Below are 19,536 nucleotides of genomic sequence, written 5' to 3' on the forward strand. Positions count from 1 at the left end.
GTGACCACTTGGCATTTGTCTTTGAAGCTTCACAAGTGGCTGTGATTTCCTTGTCTCATTTGGGTCGGAACCCCCATCTCCATCACCATACTAACCATTTAGGGGCAGGTTCTTTTTCTGCAGTTTACTCATTTTAAAAGCATCCCCCTTCTTGGCTGTTAACTTTGTCTTCGGTTTCTCGGTTCCCAACGTGTGGGAGAGAGGGCTGAGAAGGGGGTATCCTCCCAGGGATCGCCCCTCTGGGCACAGCCCTTCCCGGGTGGGGCACCGGTGCATGGTTGGGGCAGCTGTGACTCAGGCAAAGAGATTCTGCTGCCAGGGGTTTGCCCCAAGGACATCGCCGATCAAAACACAGCAGCGCTTCGTGGGCTCCCAAAGAGCCCCCAGTGGCTGCCCATCAAGTGGGGAGTGGTGGAGGTGATGGCCCTGAGGAAGTGACCGCCCTGGGGAGGTGACAGTCCTGAGGAGGTGACCGCCCTGGGCAGGTGACCATCCTGCGGGGGTGACCCGTCGCTGGTGTGGAACGTGACCGGACACACACAGAGCCCGCGGTGCATGACCCGGAGCAGCACCGACAGCGGGCACTGCCTGGCAGTCCTCGCCCCTCCCCGTGCCAGCGGCCCGGGCAGGGGTTCTCAGGCGTCCTTTCCTCTGTGGCGGGGCTGCTCCGGGGAGCCTAGCCCAGGTAGACATAAAAGATCGGGATGGCGAAGGGCCCGGGGCACGCCGCGGTCCAAACGCGGCTCTGCCCCACGAGGCGCGCTAGGTAATCAGCACTGGGGGTCCTTCTCCCCCTCCACCCAGCGCAGACCGGGCACAAGGGCGGCCCGAGGCTGGGGGCCGGCGCGGCACGCTCGGCCTAAAGATGACCGCCCATGACAGAAAGAAAGCGCAGCCGGGTCAGGACCGCTAACCTGCGGAAGAAGGGAGAGGCGGAAGTCGGGGCGGAGGTCCCTGCTAGAGGGAGACGGGAAGGGAGAAGCCGGAACTGCCGAGAAGAGCTCCGGATGCCCCGCCCACTTCCGCTCTCGTCCAGGCCAGGCCCCGCCCCCGCTCGGCCACCGTCCTTCGGGGGCGCGCGGATCCGCCGCCGTTTTATTTAAAATCTGGTTTCCCCGGTAACGGAGGGGAGCTAGGAATGGGACGCCAGGGCCAACGTTCCCTCTCTCCCTCCCCTCCCCTGGTCCAAGCCTCATCGCTCAGAGCGAGGCAATCCTAGCTCGCGCCCACCGGGAGCCACCGCCCCCGGAACCCACTCCCAGCGCAAAGCGCGGAGCGAGAACGCGAGGGAGAGGGGCGCGCGGCGTCTTTGGGATGTTTCCCCGCCGTGATTGGTGCAGGCCGTGCCGCACCGCCCTCGCTCCCGCCCACCACCTCTCCGATTGGCTGCCCGGGAACGCGCCGGAACTCGAGTTCCGTCGCGGATTGGCCGGTTCGAGTAATTGGCGGCAGCCCTCCTCCGTCGGGGAGCTCCTGCCCCGCCTCCCCGCGCTCTGGGCCGTCTCCCGACCCGTACGTTTCGCTTTCGTCCCGCGCGCTCAGGGCTGGTGGGGGCGGGGAGAGCGAGCGCCCGCGAGAGCTTCGGCGGCTCGATCCCGGCGGCCAGGCCTCGGCCGGCACGCGCGCGCCCAGCGAGGACCCCGCGAGCTGCCCGCGCCGCCGCCTGCGCCCTTCGAAACCGCACAGCCGCCCGTTAGGTGCCCGGGGGCAGCCGCCGTTCGAGCCGGCCCCGGAGCCTGGGCGCGTCGCGGGGACTAGCGGCGGCGGCAGCGCTGGGCTCGGCCTGCCGGGCCCGAGGCCGCGGAGCCCGCCCCGGCGTTTCCGAGCGGCGCCTGGCAGGGTCGCGGCGCCCGGCGCGGGGGTCCTGGCGCCGCGGAAAACGCGCCAAGCCTGCGCCGGCGGCGGCCGCGTCCGGACCCCGCCGAGCCTCCCGAGCCCCGGAGCGCCCCCTCCGCCCCGCCCGGGGCCCCGGACCGCCGCCCGGCCCCGCCCCGGGGATGGAGCCGCGCCGGCGGCCGCTGCCATGAGCCAGTAAGCGCGCGGGCCCCGCGGGGAAACTGAGGCTGGCGGCCCGCCCTGCCCCGCGGAGGAGGGCGCGGGTGGAGACGGGCGGCCCTCCCCCCAGCCCCGTACGCCCGGGGGTAGGCCGGGGGTCCGGGGGAGGGTCGGGGGGGGGCTCCGGGCAGGTGGGGGCGTTGCCGGGGAGCGCTCGCGCCCACGCCCCGCCCCCAGCGGGGGGGGGGGTCCCGCGCGCGGGGTCGTGACCTGTGCGCGCCCGGCAGGTGCCGCGGGTGACGGGGAGAGATGCCCGGGGTGGTGCCGAGCGAGAGCCAGGGCCCGGCGGCCCGGGGGAGCCCCAAGAAGAGCCGCCTGTCCCTCAAGTTCTTCCAGAGGAAGGAGACGAAGCGCGCCCTGGACTTCGCGGACGCGCAGGACGAGGAGGAGCGGGACGGGGACGGCGCGGGCCCGGACGTGTGCGTGTGCGCGTGCGCGTGCACGCGGGGGGACCCCGGGAGGGACGGGAGACCCCCGGGAGGGGCACCGACTCTGGGGGAGGGACGGGGGGATCCCCGGGGAGGGGGAGGGGCACGGACCCCCGGGGCTCATCCGCGCGCTCCGCCCTCCCCAGGGACCAGGTGGTGCCCGCGGCCGCCGCCCAGCCCTCGCCCCTCGGCTGCGAGAAGCGGGAGAATCTGCTGCCCTTCGTGGGGCTCAACAACCTGGGCAACACCTGCTACCTGAACAGCGTCCTGCAGGTGAGGGGGCGGGGCCTCCGGGTGAGGGGCGGGGCGTGGGCGGGGCGTCCAGCGAGGGGCGGGGCCCGCGCCTGACGCCGCCCTCTCCGCAGGTGCTGTACTTCTGTCCTGGGTTTAAAACTGGAGTCAAACACCTGTTCAACGTCATTACGAGGAAGAGGGAGAGCCTGAAGGAGGAGGCCGATGCCAAGGCGGACAAGGTGAGGGGCCGGTGCGGCCGCCGGGACCTGGGCTGGGTCACCCCGGAGCCTTCCCCGGGAGTGCCGGGTTCTCTGCCGAAGCCTGGCTTCCTTTGGGGGTCTGCGGTTCTGTCTGAAGCGGTGCTGAGCCCCTGCGGTGCGGGCCCCCTGCGGAGACAGCAGGACCGGCTTGTTACCTGGAGTCCCTCTCTTACGGGGGAAGACAAGCCAGAGGCTGTGTGCCCTCGGGGGTGCATCGTCTGGCACCGCAGGAAAGCCTGGAATGACCAGCTTTGAGGTGGAGTCCTTCCTAATGTCCCGGACAGGGCTCATCTTGCCTCCACGATTAAATCTTAGGGGAGGTTAGGGCAAGGCCTGCTTCCTTCTCACACCTGTCACACTTGTCACAAACAAGCAGCTTCACTGATCTCTGTGTCTGGCTCTCAAAATAGAATTGCCAATTTAGACTGGCATAGGTTGTTCATTGTTGAGGTTAACCATAGAATTTAAGATCCAAGTGCCTTGGGCATTGTGTCCAGGGAAAGGGTGAGACATCCAACTTGATGGGCAATTTCTGAGACTCTCCGTTAACAGGCGTAGAAGTGATGTGTAAAATTGGGCAGTTTAATCTGTATTCAAACGAAATGCTGATGTTCCAGCTAATAAGGAAACATTTGAGTTGGTTTGGGAATAAGGAAGTGCAGGTTATTTAGAGGGTAGGCTTGTGTGGTCTTCCTGGCTCTGGCACCTGCCATGTGGACAATTTGAGTGAGCATCAAGACAGGAGCCTGCTAAAGCTTTCTGTCGGAAGCAAAAAGTTGTTTAGCCATATAGAAAAGCTTCAAGTTGTCTTTGAAGTAAAAGGTAAAATGAATTCCCTTTACTCAAGCTAAATTTTTATTTTGGCATGTGCAGGTAGCAAGAGATTGCTTCTGGAAACTACTCTTAGATGTTATTTTTTATAGTATGTAGAAAGGAATGAAGAAAAGGGGAAAATCCTTGTATTCATAGATATCAGATTGGTTTATTTACGTTTCTTTCTTGCAGGGAAATTGCAAAGAAGACAGCCTGGCAAGCTACGAATTAATATGCAGCTTACAGTCTTTAATAATTTCAGTGGAACAACTTCAGGCCAATTTTCTTTTGAACCCAGAGAAATACACTGATGAACTTGCTACTCAGCCACGGCGGCTGCTTAACACTCTGAGGTAAAGCCTAGAGTGAAATTTAAATGTTTTCTCCAAACTGGTGAGCACAGTGCAGCAGAACATTGATGTCAGAGCTGCGGTGTGTATGTTGTACGTGTTATATAAGTTCAGCCTTTTAAACATTGTCTGTGCAAACCCCACCCACTGCCACAGCAAGAAGCAGTTTAAATTGAGTCTAGGACTCTCTGGGGAGCTAGGTGGTGCGGTGGATAGAGTGCTGGGCCTGGGGTCAGGAAGACTTGTCTTTTCTGAGTTCAGATATGGCCTAAGATACTTACTATCTGTGTAACTCTGGGCAAGTCATTTTACACAGTTCGCCTCAGTTTCCTCATCTGTGAAGGAGTTGGAGAATGAAATGCAAACCACTCCATTGTCTCTGCCAAGGTTAAAAACCCCCCAAATCACAGAAATTTATACATGACTAAAATGACCAAATAACAGTTAATTGCTAGGTTCTTTTTGTTTATTGAATCATTTTTTGAAATTTTGAAAAGCATCAACTTTGGCTGCATGCTTCCTGAACAGGCGAAGGAGAAAAACTGGAGGTTCGGTGCATTTGTATACTGATTAAAAGAGAAAGGCCCTTATTGTTAAATTCTAATCTATTTCCTAGTGAGCGGTTCTTGGTCTTGACTCACCTGCTTTTTTGCTGGTTTGTTTGGTATTTGGGTATTTTGGTTGTGTTTTCTGGGGCAAGGGGAGAGATGTTGATTTTGGTCATTAAAAGGAGATGCACTATGTGGGAAGGAGGGGGGGTCTTATTTAAGAATATTGTCAATGTCACTGGCTAATGGCGCTATTTTAAATGGAAAGAATGAAGTTGCGTGTTAGAGAACAGTGGCAGTCATTTGAGTGACAGCTTGTTCTTTGCAGGGAGCTGAACCCCATGTATGAAGGCTACCTGCAACATGATGCTCAGGAGGTACTGCAGTGCATCTTGGGAAACATTCAGGAGACATGCCAGCTCCTGAAGAAGGAAGAGCTGAGAAGCGCGCCAGCAGAAGCATCACCTCCCCCTCCTCCTCCCAAAGAAGGTAGTGAAACAAACACCATTGAGGATGACGGAGAAGGGAAAGACAGGTTCCTGAAGGGAAATGGGAAAAGGAAAAGTGACAGCGAAGTGGGAAACCCCAAGAAGAAGTCTAAGCTGTCCAAGGAGCCCACGGCAGCCGAAGAAAACCAGAGGCAGACGCGGTCCAAGAGAAAAGCTGCTGGGGACGCTCGCTTGGAAAGTTCTCCTGAAACGATGCCTAAAAGTGCTGCTGATGGAGATAGTGCCCGGCCGAACCACAAGAAATCAAGGCTCAAAGTAAACTGGCTGAAGCCTGCTACCAAACAGCCCAGCATCCTTTCCAAGTTCTGCAGTCTGGGGAAAATCACCACACATTCAGGACCCAAAGGGCCTTTGAAAGAAACTGATGGCAGTTGTGAGGAGGACTTGAAAAGGGAAACCAAGGGCACCTTGAAAGATGACTCTGGGGAGCCTGCACCCCCAGAGAACAGTGTGGAAGACAAAGAAATGCAGTCTTTGAGAAACAAAGGTCAGTACTGATGCCTTCCCAGAATCCACCAGAAGCAGAGTGGAGCTTGACCCTCCTTTGTCGGGCTCAGCCCCAGGCACTTGGGGTAGGGGGAGTACTCTGGGGTGGGGGAGTGTTTTAAGGTGGGAAGATTTGGAGTCAGTGTTTAAAGGCAGCAGCAGAGTCAGCACCATAGACTTCTGTCTTTTGACTATTTATCTAGGCCTCTCATTAACAGTTTTAAAACTTTTAATTACTCTTGGCTGCTGTAGGGTTCTAGGAAAAATGAGTGCTATAGTGGGGGTGAGCTGTCATTGTGCTGATAGTGCCAGCTGGACTGCGGTACCCAGGTAGTTGAAAGGGCATATGGAGAAATTGCTTGAATCACCCTGATTTTCTGTAGAGGTGCCTTAAACAAGGAAAACCAAACCTTTGGGACTTTGTCCTAGAAGAGAAAGGAAGGTGATTCAGTATGCAGTGTTTCCTTTCAGGCTGTGCTGACTGGCTGAGAGAGTAGAGTGGGTCAGAAAAAAAGAGCTTCAAGTTTGCTCATGTGGTGTTCATTTAAGACACTTGGAGTGGGAGTTCTCAGTGTTTGAGTCGGAGTTCACCTTCCTTGTAGGGGTGGAACAAGTTTGTTTCGAGTTGGTGGAGAAATTATTCCAAGGCCAGCTGGTGCTGAGAACTCGGTGCTTGGAGTGTGAAAGTTTAACAGAGAGGAGGGAAGACTTCCAAGACATCAGCGTCCCAGTCCAAGAGGAGGAGTTTTCCAAAGTGCAGGAAAGTTCAGAGAGTGAGTATGATGAGCAACATCAGCGAAGCCCGCTAGGCACTGCTCTTGGCTGAAAAAAGGTGAATCGAGGCATGTGTGATTCCAAACAAGTTGGCTGTTACATCATAAGTGTAAACCAGTCTCCTGTTGAGAGCTGTTCCAAGGCTAGGGTTCCCCCTATCTAGTGTCATTGTCATTACATGTATCTGAAGACTGAAACCCTGCTCAGATGTCCCTGTGTAACAGTGTCCCTGTAGAACAACACTGTCTTGCTGTGTTTAAGTGGGGGATTCCTGGAAGCATTATTTGGGGGAAGCAAGACATTTTTGGATTCTCGTTAGATTGCACTCAAAGGTTGACTTTGAGGGACTTTTTGACCTCCACCCTTTTTAGGTCTCCCATGTGGTGAGTTGGTTTTTCTTTCTGCCCCTTGTTTTAATGGCTTTCAACCGTCTTCCACTTTAAAAGCATGTTGGGTGCCTCATTTTCTTGATTTTGGAAATTTATAAAATCTGGCTTATGTGATACAGGTCACGCTACACATATGAACTAGAAGAGGAGATTAAATTTTAGCTCCTTGACTCTCACCTTCCAAGAGCCATTTCTTACCATCAGCAAATGCACACTTGACAGTAACATTTGGTGTAGGCAAACAATGGTATCCTGCATGTATCTAGAAGGCGGCCAGCTTCTGAATCTGACCACCATCCATTCGCCTGAGCAAGTCCTGGCTTTTCTTTTAGTACTCATTTTGAGGTTTTGTGATTTTGTTAAATGTGACCAAGAAACAATGTATGTGAGTGACAGAACATGATTTTCTTGTGCAGTTTCTCCAGAGCCCAAGACAGAGCTGAAGAGTTTGAAGTGGGCCATCTCTCAGTTTGCTTCCGTGGAGAGGATCGTGGGTGAGGACAAATACTTCTGCGAGAATTGTCATCATTACACAGAGGCGGAAAGAAGCCTCCTTTTTGACAAGATGCCTGAGGTGATAACCATCCACTTGAAGTGTTTTGCTGCCTCTGGCTTGGAGTGAGTATCAGACAAAGTTTGATCAAAGTGGTGGTACCCAAACATCCTAGCACACACTCCCCAGCATTCCAGCTCTCTAGGGGGTGCTACCATTATCAGGGGAGAGGTGAGAAGTCTCTTCACAAATGGGGACCTGTTTTTCCTCATAGTATACATGGAATGTGACAGTCAAAGGACCAGAGGTCATGTAGCGTAAAAGACAAATGTCTCCTTTATATCATCCTGCAGTTGTGAGGCAGACCAGATACTTAATTTGTCCTCAGACTTTTGTCATGAATCCATTCATCAGAATGTTTGAACTACACACCAGAAACAAATTCAATTAGGGTTGTCATTTCATAATCCAAGTGGGCCCAGATGAAATATTTTTTGTCTGTGCGATGAATATTACACGACTTGTCTTTTCCTTTTGACAGATTTGATTGTTATGGTGGAGGACTCTCCAAGATCAATACTCCCTTGTTGACACCCCTGAAGCTGTCCCTAGAAGAGTGGAGCACCAAGCCAACCAATGATAGCTACGGACTGTTCGCAGTGGTAATGCACAGTGGGATCACCATCAGCAGCGGCCACTATACTGCTTCTGTTAAAGTCACCGACCTTAATAGTCTGGAACTCGATACGGAGAATTTTGTGGTGGACCAAGTGTATGAGATGGCTAAGCCTGACCCACTGAACGACGATGCCGCCAAGGCTCTGGCTGACGATTACGATGACGAAGTGTCCTTCCGAGTCAGCGGGAGCGCACAGCCCAGCAAAGTCCTGAGCAAAAAAAGTGTGGAAGCTGTTGGCCTTCTTGGGGGACAGAAGAGTAGGCCGGACTATGACTTCTGCAGCAGCCACCGAGCATCCAACGCAGAGAAGGGCATCGGGACCTTGCCTGAAAACAGAAGCCCCGAGTCCAGCAGCACAAACGGGACCCAGGAGCTGGACAGAAGCAAGGAGCCCAATGGCCAGATGGATGCTAATGCAAACAGGCCAGAAAGCAAAGTGTCCGATGTGCTGCAGAGCTTGAAAGAGTATGAGGGCAAGTGGCTGCTCTTTGATGATTCTGAAGTGAAAGTGACGGAAGAAAAAGACTTTCTGAATTCACTTTCCCCTGCGACATCCTCCACGTCTACTCCTTACCTACTGTTTTATAAGAAAATTATAGAGTGAGTGTATTTTCCTTGTGTATATAAACAGATTACAGCAAGGACTCCTGAGGTAGCAGCTCATTGGCCTTTGGAAGCTCCTGGGTTATTACTGGTCTCTAGTTTTTGTATGAATAGTGAAATCTGAATGACTGAAAACCTGGTTAATTTCTAGAATTCATTTTCCATGTTCACTAACCACTCTGCTGGAGACTAGCAATACATTAGCTTCTGAGGACAAACTTGTGTAGGTTCTGGAACAATTTGTCCAAATAGAGCTATTTAAAAAACACTTTTTAAAGAAAGTTTTACACCTGTCTCTTGTATTGGCTTTTAAAAATAAAGTGCTGTATTTGTATTTTCCATATTTTGGAATAATTATATCTACTGCCAATGTTTATAGATCGTGTGGTTTTGTAAATTAGGAGGCAGTCATCTCATTGCATTTAGTTTTATAACAAAGTTATGAAGCAGAATCCTTGAAGGTTGTTAAGACACACAGATTCTAGAACTTGCATGTTCACACTGGCGTGAATTCTGTGCCTTGGATCACTTTGGAAGGTGTATCTCAGAAGCCCTTGGACAACATCCTTGCCCATCACTACCTTAGGAGGATTTTATAGATATATATATATTTATGATTATGATTTTGTACTTTAGATCAGTCTAGGTTTGGACAAGAGTAGTCTGTATTTCTTCATAGTCACATTGCTATATAATTTGTAAATAGGATATAAAAGTTTAGAAGTATGACCTTTAGGGTTTTTTTTTTTTTTTAGAGAGGGAGGGCATTCAATTTAAAATGTTTAGCAGCAATGTATACAAACTCACTAAAGTTTTGTACTTACAGCTTTCTACCCTAAAGCATCTGGTTACTTTCAAGAATAGAATTTGTGTATATATGTGGAATAAACATTCATAATTACCTTTACAACATTATTTTCTTGTATGAAAAGTAATATACTAGCTTTACCAGTCCTTAAAGAATGATTCAGGGTGCTGTTTACCTTATGGTGGTCACTGTTTTACATGAAAAATGGGGAGGGCCCTACTCAGTAACATTTGGAACAAGCCAATGTGTCGATTCAAAATCACTCGTGATTTGATGGAATGATATTTGACCACAATTAAGATTTATCTGCATGGAAATTTTAAATATCGTAAAAGTAAAGCTTACTACCTGGAAAAGACCATTGTAAATGGTAAAGTCTTAGGGCTGTGTTTGGGTATTGCTTATTAACTAACAGTCATGATCTAAAATGTTCTAAGGAAATATTTTAAAGAAATGATTATTTCTGTACCACATTTATACGTTAAGTTTCAGCGTTAATTTGAAGTTCACCAAAATTTCTATCAGAATGAAGATATTCTACAAGGAAAAAGATAGTGTGGAGGTGAAAGTATTAGAGAGTGAGTGCCTACTATGTTAGGAAACATTGTTGGATGCCTATTCCTACGTTAAGATGCTGGAAAAAAAAGACCATATAGAGGAGGAAACTGGGACTTGAGAGTGAAATGATTTATGTAAGGCCACTGCTTGTTAAAAGTAAAATGTTAAATTGGGCCTAATGTTACTCCCTCTAACATCTGCTTAGTACCCACCTAGGCCCACTTGGTTACCACAAACCCTAAGATGTAGTCACCTCAGCTCTGCGTACTTGACAGGCCTTGAAGGATGGGCCGCACCACATGTGGCTCCAACGTCAGTTTTTCATCATCTAGCAGGATGGCCAGGAGTAGCCTCCCTAAAAGCACCCTGCAGTGGTCCTTGTTTTGTTGTTTGGGGGATGAGAACAACTCTTCCTTCATCCCATGTGTTACCCTTCAAATAATGGACAACTTTGGTTCCATGCGCGCACAGGCTTTTATAGATCAAATATCCATTCAGCTCCGTTGGGAAAGTCCCCTCACTGTTGTTTGTGCCCACAATTTACCTTCTAGATGGTGGTTTCCAGAAATGGACCCAGTACTCGGGGTATGTGCTGCTGCAAGGCTTGGCTTTTATTCCGGATATCGTTAAGGCTGCCTAAGGTTGCATGCAGTTTTTTGACTATGCTGTGCTGTTGATTCAGACAATGAACAGGGGCTGCATAATAGCCGTCACACATGGTAATGTGTTGTCTGAAGACTGGGTAAGGCGTTTTTTCAATAATAAAAATAAGTTAGGAAGTGCTTGAGATGGAATGTTTCGAGGTTTCTTCTTCCCTTAAGGCAAAGGTCCCCTATGTGAAGGGACTGGGTTATGAGTCTGAAGGTGGTCTTCAGAGGCAGGAAGTCAGACCCTGGGGCTAATTTGCTCTTGAACTGTTCTTGTGACAAGCCAGAGGGGCTCAGATGGGCAAGTTTTTCAGTCAGATATTTTTGTAAATAGGAACCAAATCCATGACGTGGCCATTAAGGGTATTCTGAATCACTAAGGAATCCTTTCTCTTCGCTGGGCTTGTAGGGTTAATTTGCAGCTTAATTATGTGGTATCGCTGGGACTGCATGGGAGACGAGCATCTCATATGACTTCAAGCTGAAGCGTGCCTGAGCTCCAATTCTTCATATTGTGTCACTTAACTGCTGGGAAGACTTGGCAAAGCCAAGAAATGAAAGAGCTTTAACTGAGATCAGTTTAGAGAAGGCAGACAGGAAGCTACGAGAGGCTGGCCAGACCTTTCAGGAAGCATACTTACACTGGAAGGAATCCTAAGGGTCCAATGAGAAGGCTGCAAAACCGCTTCAGTCCATGAGACCTCAGTAGCAATGGGTGAGGGCTGCCTCCATCAGTCTCTGCTCACATCCCTGACTTCCCCATCACAAATGCATCAGTTCTTAGCAGTCTTAGTGACTCATCCCTGGGAACATCAACGCAGTTGGGCTCCGTTAAGACGGCTCAGACGTGGTCCTGGCTGCAGGCAGAGGGGCTTCCTTCCCTTCCCTAGGACATGGGGCTTGTCAAATAGCCTTCCGCTCAGACCAAATGGGTAGCACCTCAGAGCCCCCCTTACTTTCTGGATGAGGAAAAAAGGAGCTGACTTACCCAGACACAGAAGGAGTAAAATGCCAATGCTCTAGCAGCTAATTATGCAGTGGAAAGTGTGCTGGGCCTGGAGGCAGGAAGATCCAAGTTCAAATCCAGCCCCAGACACCTCCTAGCCTTGGACACCTGGGCAAGTCACTTCATTGCTGCCTCAGTATCCTCATCTGTAAAAGGGTGATAATAACACCTGCCTCCCAGGGTGGTTGTGAGGATCACTGCTTAGTTCAGTGCTGGACGCACAGCAGGCATCTCAGAAATGTGAGCTGTTAGCATCCCCATCATTGTCATCATCGTCGTCATCATCGTCGTCGTCGTCGTCGTCGTCGTCGTCGTCATCATCATCATCATCATCATCATCATCTGGAGCTAGAAGTGTAGTGCCCCACCTTCCTTACTTCATGTTTTCCCCTCCAGCCAGACCTGAGTGATTCTCTGGGAGAGGATACATGAGGGTCTTTCTAGGCACCTACCTTTGGGTGCCCATCAACAGCCAGCCTTGGTATACATACACATACAGGCCAGACTAGACACTGCTCTCTGCTCTGGGTCAGTCAGACTTGATACTGCTAGAAGTCAGCTCAAGATGGTCTTGCCCATTTGGACATGTTTTACAGAATCTGGCTCCTTGTTTGGCTGTCACCAGCAGAAAGAAGTCATGTGCTGAAATACTGGCTCACTTGTAGACAGAAGAAAGATCTGCTTCCCTGGGATCAATGAACAATATCATTCAAATACAGGATACAATCCAATGATCGGAAATGCTATCAGAGCGTCAATTTGCAAAATCTCCAAAGATATTCAAATGTGTTCTCAATCCAGACACAAATGTTTCTTTCCTGCAAGAGGATTAAGTATTAACTGAGAACTTACAAATGACACCGTCCTCCATCTGGTACTTAGTGACAATAATCAATTTCTCCCTAGAAAATCTTTTTGAGGTGCTGACATAATCAGAGGTATGATTTTTCTTCAAGTAACAGGCAAGACAGATTCTGAAAACCAATCCAGCACCATTTCACAATCATGTTGAAATGACCTGACGCTCCCTTGGAGGTGGCTGATACTCTAGGAAAACCAGGTGCTGGGGTGTGGTTAATTGCTGTTTCACTGGCTGAACTGTCCAGGAATAAATACCCTGAATCCAGAGAACCAGACCAGAACATGCTCTAAACTCCCCCTCCCAACGCGTGGCCCCCTGCCACCATTTGGGACAGTCTAGCTTAGCGTCACATGTCTTCCTTCCATCCCTTGGCTAGAATCCCCAGGAATCCTCCCTGTTACATCAAGTCCTTGCCCCAGAGGATGCCCACCTGTTGTGTGTGTCCCGGCTGGGTCCTTTCTGCTCCTTGGCAATTGCTGTCAATGGCCGCCAGGACCCAGGAGAACTGAAGGGTGTAAGCTAACCTGTCATGTTTTCATTCTACAACTTCATAAGCTCCAATTATCCATCTCCAAGCAAGTCTGTTGGTCTTATTTGGTCCTACATGGTCATCAGTCATAATTTTCATTTCAACAGCTTTGAAAGCAATAGCTATAAATCAGTTTTCTATCAGCTTCTGCCACCATCACCAAATGGGAATGTTCACATCACAATAAAATAGGTGAAAACATCCACATATTTAATAAGTACCTTTAAAATAAACATTACTACATTAAAATGGTTCAAAAATGCATCTGGAAAAGCTCCTAATATAAATTAAATCTATGAACTTGATGTAAATAAATTTAACATTAAGTATGCTATAAATAATAGTAAATGTATTTAGTGTACCTTTGAATCTTAGAAATGGCTTTTGAAAAGCTTACACCATCTCCCAGGACACTGGAAACCACAGCCAGGATTTTTATGCAGTAACAGTCTACATTGGACAGTCCAGTATCATTCTGACCACCAAACTCTTCCACAGAAGGACATGAAGACACGTTGTCCAAAACGAAGTCCCAGGTTCTGACTGTGTTGAGAACATGACTTTCTTTTCAATAAACCGGGGCAAGTGCTCTGTCTTTCCCTAGAGGTCCACTTTGCGAAGACTCATTCTGCTGAAGGAATCTCTGCGGGGACAAAGAAGGAAAATAAGGTTCCCTGCCCCTCATGCCCCCAGTTTCTCTTAACTCAGCAAAAGGAATCTCAGGACGTCCTCTTGAGTTCTCCAGGCTGGAATGCGCTCCGCCCTGCATCCCTCCTTTTGAGGCCTCGCGAAGGTAAGATGGCGGTCAGGCACCATCTCCTGTGCAGCTGCTGCCCTCCCTCCTCCACTGTCTGGTCTGAATGACTGTCTAGGTTTACATTTGTTAACTTAATACTGACATTGCACATCTTTTTATATGACCGGCTGTCTCCCCATGAGAATGTAAGCTTACTGTGAGCAAGGATCACTTGCCTCCTTATACCTGCAGTAACCCCAGTGGCTAACCCCCAGTGGGCCTGATGCCTAGGAGGCACTTCGGAAATATTTGCTGATGGATTGCTTAATTCTCTGTCCTCTCCTGCATGCCCAAGGGTCTCTCTCATCTTTCTTACCCTCTCTAGAGCCCCAGATGCCTTGGAGCTCCCATTGACCCTCCCAGAGCCCAAGGCTCTTTGTCCCTCTGTTGGCCTGGCCCCTACCTCCCCAGCTGGTCCCCTCCCCTCCACACCTTCACCTGTCTTCATCTCCCTCTGGTGCCGTTTCTGCTGGACAGATGGCAGGAAAAATCTTGGTGACCCTAGCACTCTGCACAGAGCCTCACTTAATAATGTTGCTGGCCTCTCAAGATGCCCTCTCTCCCTCATTCTTCTGTCTCGCAGGCTCTTTGCCCCCTTGCTGTCCTTCCTTCTCTGACCCCTCCAGCTCCTCAGCAGCTCTGTGCACAGGATCGTCTCCTCTCCTGAGCTCCAGGATACTCCACCAGCCCTCTGTCCTGCAGGTGTCTCATCCCCTCGTGAGGCTCACCCCATCCTGATCATGGCACTGCCATTCTCCCAGTGACCCCCTCACTTATGCTTGCCATAGATGACCATCTATTGTCCTGTAGCTTCTACCTTCACTGCAGTCTCACCTACATCCCACCCCCTGGATGCCTGGCTGGTCTCCTTCCCTAGAACCTCTCCACACCCGCCTTTCCAGGTGAACCCTGATGATAACAAGGGCTGTTTTCTAGGGGAAAGGGTGACCTTCCTCCCACTCTGTGGACCCTCCAGGGCCGCTCCTTCCCCCAAATGGCTGCAGTGAGAGCAATGGGTCCTCACTTTGGACTTAGTCCTGGGCGGGGGGGAGGGGGGAGGGGCGGGCTGTCTGGATTACCGTGGTTTACACTTGTTCTAGGAGACAAGGGATTCAGGAATCCAGGTAACAGGAAGGCCACCCAGGAAGTGAGCTGGTGCGGCTGTTCAGGCAGTGCGCATGCCCCTCTCTAATACCCCTGGCAGGGTGCCGTCTCTCCAGCTCAAAGGTTTCCAAAGGTGGGACTTGTCAATGAGAACTACCCCTCTCCTCCCTGCCTTCCATTCACTCGTCTGGGCTCTGCCTTCAGGCCCTTCAGAGCAGCCTTGGGCCCAGTACCTGTGGCCAGTGCTAGGCAGCAAGGCCTTGTACAGCTGGGGGATCTTCCTGCTGATGAGTGGCTGCAGGGCCTCCTTCAGCCGGTGGTAGTTCCTTTCCAGCTCCCTCTGGTACTCCTTCTGGTCTGGTCCGATCAAACTTTTGTTCTTCCTTAAGGCATCCTCACACCTGTGAGATAAGACTGGTCAGTGGGCCACCACAAGCCCATGGAGCCCACTTTGAGCTCATGTTCACCTCGCTCCGCAGCTACAGCCTGAACGAGTGGACTGTCTAGACTCACATTCACACTAAGCTCAGGCCCCAGTCAATCACCTGGAAGGCTGAGGAGGCAAGAGCTTGGCAGCCCTGGTTGTGAATGTGCCCCCACCTAGCCAGGGGTCTGGGGCCTGCAGTGGGGCCAGCCACTCCCACTCCATCGCCCACCAACTACCTTTTAGTAAAGTCTTTGAAGCATAGACGCAGCTTGTTATGGTGTCTGAAGAGCTTGGGGTCATGGGGTATTTCTGACAGGAAAACTTGGGCCACTTCTAAGGGTCCCTGCAAGACAGAAAGATCCATCAAGTGAGGGGCATGCATGGCACAGAAAGACCCTGTCTGCCCACTCTTCTGAAACCACTGCAAACAAGCAATGATGAAAGTAACAACAAGCATAAAGAGAATGGCAATGCCCAGCTGGCACGTGAGTCACTTTACCAACATCTCACCGATCCTCACCACAGGCCCAGGAGGGGCTACAATCCCATTTGTTGTGTAAAACTTGGACTCAGTCAAAGGGCCACCCCCCAAGGACTTGGACTAGACTATAAGCTGCCTGAAGGGGCTGCTGCCTTCTGTCTGTGCCTCTCCAGCAACCAGGAAGGGCCTGGCTTCTAGCAGGTGCTTACTAAGAGGCTAATGAAACAGATGCATGGATGCATGACCTGGTCCTGATCTGTGTGTAGCCAGGATTAAACTCTCTGAAACACATTTCTACAAGGACTCCCTGAAGATAACAAACAACGTTTTCAGCTGATTTATTCTTTCCCTATCCATGGTCCTGATCATTCTCCTGCAGTTGTAGCTTTGTGGCTGTGAGTCACAGAACAATCACGAGTATGGCTCAGAGGGCAACAGGGAGGCAGCCCTTGGTGGCAAGAGAAGGCCGTGCACAGCACAAACAAGGGACCAGGGAAGACTGGAGCCTGGGTGTCATCAAAGAAAATGGAGAAGGGTGGACTGGTCACATGGTGAGAGAGACAGAACATGTTCAGGAATGCCCCAGAATGCTGGGCAGGCAGGCAAAGGTGGCTGCAATCTGTATCTTTGCAAGGGATGCTGAGTGATGGACCCAGATTCGATCCACTTGTACATTTTTAAGTGTTTACTAACCACCACCACAACAAAGAAACTCTGCTAACCATGGGACTCCAGATGACACCGAGCAGCGCTGCTTTCCTCTGGTGGCCTCACCTGGTTCACTGTTGTGCCCACAGACCCTTGGAGGACCATCTGAAGCATCTTGGGGTCTGCTGGGTCCTGGTGTGTGGCAAAAGCCAGCTCTTGGGTCTTTTTTTGCATGTCTTCAATAGCAACCTCAATGGGGGTCAATATGATCTATGAGAAACAGCATTCACAAGATGAGCACAGAGCCAGTTAAGGAATTTCTTTAAAATGACTGAATTCATAGAGTTAATGAAAATTGATGAATTTCACTTGAAACTAAGAAGTTCATTGTGGATTCTAGCCTCATCCTTTATTTCTAAACCCTGGTTACCCCCACAAAGAACCAAAGCTTCCAGGCAAAAAGCACCTGCTGGCCGAAGGGCCTGCTGTTATTCTGCTGCATTGGTGATAAGAGGCACAGCCCATGGTGCAAGGGTCCTGCTGGGCCATGAGGCTTAGCCAGCACCCACCCCTTCCTCCAAACCATTCTATCCCTGACCCTAAGCCACCGATCTCACCTCCTCCTTGTGAATGACATTGATTCTGGTTTTAATGTAAGGAAAGGCGTGGGATGTGGTGAGGACGGTCTTCCGTTTGAACTGCTCGTGCAGCTCCCCGTGGGCACGGCCATCTAACGTGAAGGGCGTGCAGTACAGGAAACGTCGGAGATTATAGTTTTTGTCAAAGTATGTGATTCTGTCCTTCATTTCATATGTGTCAAAGTAGGGCTCCACATATGTGATCTGAATATATGCCTAAGAGAAGAAAGACCACCTTGGTTCCTTCAACGTCACATCACGTCATCATCAATTTAGCTTTTCCCAAAGAAATCAGGGTGCATCTCCAAGGTGTCATTATACTTGATGTCTCTCTATTGTCACCATACCTTATTAGGATCTAATTTGCACTTGTCCACAGGGTTAGAATCTTTGATTACTTCAACTACATCCTCTCCAAATCTTTCTCCATAAAATCCCTAAAATAAAGAGAAAAAATTTCACTTGAAGGCTCTATTTTACACAAAATTAAAAGGTAAGAAAAGAGCTGTTGTGAAGACAGCTCAGAGAACATGAACATTTTAGATGACTTTAATGTGTAAAGCAGCCACGGGAATAACTTTAAGAAATCATTTGTTTCCCATGCCAACAAAACAGGCCCTCGAACTTCACACTGACTGCTCCAATTTCCTCTTTTCCTCCAATCTATCAAAAGTAAAAAAGGAACAAGCACACACATTTAGAAAATATACAGTCCTCAATACAGACTTTCAAAAAAACCAAACAATAAGGGAACAGGAAGGAAGGGTAGGTCACATTTAATTTCTTTGATGCCTAGGGTCTAGTTTTTATTGGCTTGGAAAGATGGAGACCACGTAAGTACAGTAAAAATTTGAAAGGGAATATTAGCCAAAAACTACGGATTAATCAACAAGGAAAAGCTCACAATATGCAGGTCAGACTGTTTCCAGGTGAGGTGCTGTCTGGGTAATGAAGTGCTTTCAGTGGCATGCTGGCTGATCTGGGAAATATCAGCGCCTAACAGAGAGGGGACTGCTCCCGTAACGCGAACAATTGGATTCTAATCCCGGTTCTATTAATAACGGTCATTTAATTTCTCTGCCCTTCATTACCTGTTATCTATAAAATGTGCATAATACACATCCCTAATTACCTTGCAGGGATCCTGAGGGGCAAATGAAATGTTGCATGGAAACTGGTTGGAATATCTTGAAACATGGAATTCGTATGATTATTATTTTAGTATTCTAATGGTGCTAAAAATGAATTTGGAGAAAGCCATGCTGGAAGCCCCTTGAACTCTGAGCACGAGCTTGTCATTGGCTGGACCCTTAGGGTGGCAACAAGAGACCAAACCAGGGACAACAGTGGCCGAACTGTCTGAGCGCTCACCTCCAGTCTGTGCGAGATCTCAGCAAGTTTAGTTATCGCGGGCTCTTTATATACGAACTCCTGCTCATCCAAGTCCCCAAACTTGGTCCCATAAAAACCCACGCGGAAATAGGTCCCAAACATCCGCTTGCCATCCTAAGTAAAGACAATGAATACTTCTTAACACAAAGAGCTGTTTTACACCATACCCGACATCCACATCATGGCTAACTGGCTTCTATTCACAAAATACATCAGTGCAAATTCACAAAATGGAAAATTCTAGAGGCAAAATGACTAGGTATTTTTTTTTTAGTTAAGAAAGGATTTAAAATAGAGAACATAGCATTATGTCCAAATTACTAAATGACTATTTTAAGCAGACAGCGAACAGATCACACGTGATGTTCTGACTGAAAGCTAAGCAGCTGAATGTCATTCTCTTCTGAGTTAAAGAAGCGTGTGTTGACATGTGCTTCTTACATATGCATCATGTCAGTGATGTCAGCGTCTAAAACAACAATCATGCGTGTGCTTCTTACACAGTCTGTCTTAGACAATATTGAAAGCCCTTCAGAGACCCTCTCTGCCAGCAAAAACGGAAGAGAGTGACCTGTGCTTGGAGGACGACTGTGAAGCAAAAATGCCAAGCAGAAACTCACATTCTGAGGGGAAGGTTGATTTATTTTTCTAAAAACCAAAAGCTGTCCAATGAAGAAACTATGACAAGCTCCCTTTTACTCTCACAAAAAACACAGAGAATCCAAATGTAAAGTAGTTTAAAAAAATGATTGAGATGCTTTGTGTCCCCCAGAAACACATTTGCTATTCAGGTTCACTGTTAGAGCTTTGGGTTATTATGCCTGCACAGAGACACCCACCAACTGAGTTGACATTGAATCCACATCTCATTTCATGCTCTCTCATTCTTATTCTCTCAATACCAGGTCAGAGGTGTTGACACAGTCAGTCATGAAAAATGGCATATAATGTAAGGGATGTGGGGAAAATGCAAGTCGCAGGTCTGCAGGTTGCCTTATACTGGCACCACAATCTCAGCA

The 19,536-nt window shown here is 49.5% G+C and overlaps 2 protein-coding genes across 5 annotated transcripts in view; one reads left to right on the forward strand and one right to left on the reverse strand.

Moving 5' to 3' along the window:
* The first annotated feature begins 1,906 nt into the window (after positions 1 to 1,906).
* USP1 (ubiquitin specific peptidase 1) lies at positions 1,907 to 13,534 on the forward strand. Its single transcript, XM_072649713.1, has 10 exons — positions 1,907 to 2,031; positions 2,283 to 2,474; positions 2,630 to 2,756; positions 2,849 to 2,956; positions 3,983 to 4,143; positions 5,017 to 5,684; positions 6,286 to 6,456; positions 7,263 to 7,464; positions 7,881 to 8,618; positions 10,539 to 13,534. The coding sequence occupies exons 2-10, from the start codon at positions 2,305 to 2,307 to the stop codon at positions 10,615 to 10,617; spliced, it is 2,424 nt and encodes an 807-aa protein (XP_072505814.1). The 5' UTR covers positions 1,907 to 2,031; positions 2,283 to 2,304; the 3' UTR covers positions 10,618 to 13,534.
* DOCK7 (dedicator of cytokinesis 7) overlaps positions 13,221 to 19,536 on the reverse strand; it is a 157,125-nt gene continuing 150,809 nt past the window's right edge. For 2 of the 4 annotated variants that reach the window (XM_072649711.1, XM_072649709.1), the window contains 7 exons: positions 18,497 to 18,631; positions 17,473 to 17,562; positions 17,105 to 17,341; positions 16,614 to 16,757; positions 15,595 to 15,701; positions 15,165 to 15,332; positions 13,221 to 13,674 (listed from right to left, as the gene is read on the reverse strand). In XM_072649711.1, coding sequence (XP_072505812.1) covers positions 13,632 to 13,674; positions 15,165 to 15,332; positions 15,595 to 15,701; positions 16,614 to 16,757; positions 17,105 to 17,341; positions 17,473 to 17,562; positions 18,497 to 18,631 — 924 coding nt within the window. In that variant the 3' untranslated portion in view covers positions 13,221 to 13,631. The remainder of the gene's footprint in view (positions 13,675 to 15,164; positions 15,333 to 15,594; positions 15,702 to 16,613; positions 16,758 to 17,104; positions 17,342 to 17,472; positions 17,563 to 18,496; positions 18,632 to 19,536) is intronic. The other 2 variants (XM_072649710.1, XM_072649712.1) reach the window with 1 other exon arrangement.

This window comes from Notamacropus eugenii, chromosome 2, assembly GCF_028372415.1.
Source record: "Notamacropus eugenii isolate mMacEug1 chromosome 2, mMacEug1.pri_v2, whole genome shotgun sequence".
In the NCBI taxonomy this organism is placed as follows: domain Eukaryota; kingdom Metazoa; phylum Chordata; class Mammalia; order Diprotodontia; family Macropodidae; genus Notamacropus; species Notamacropus eugenii.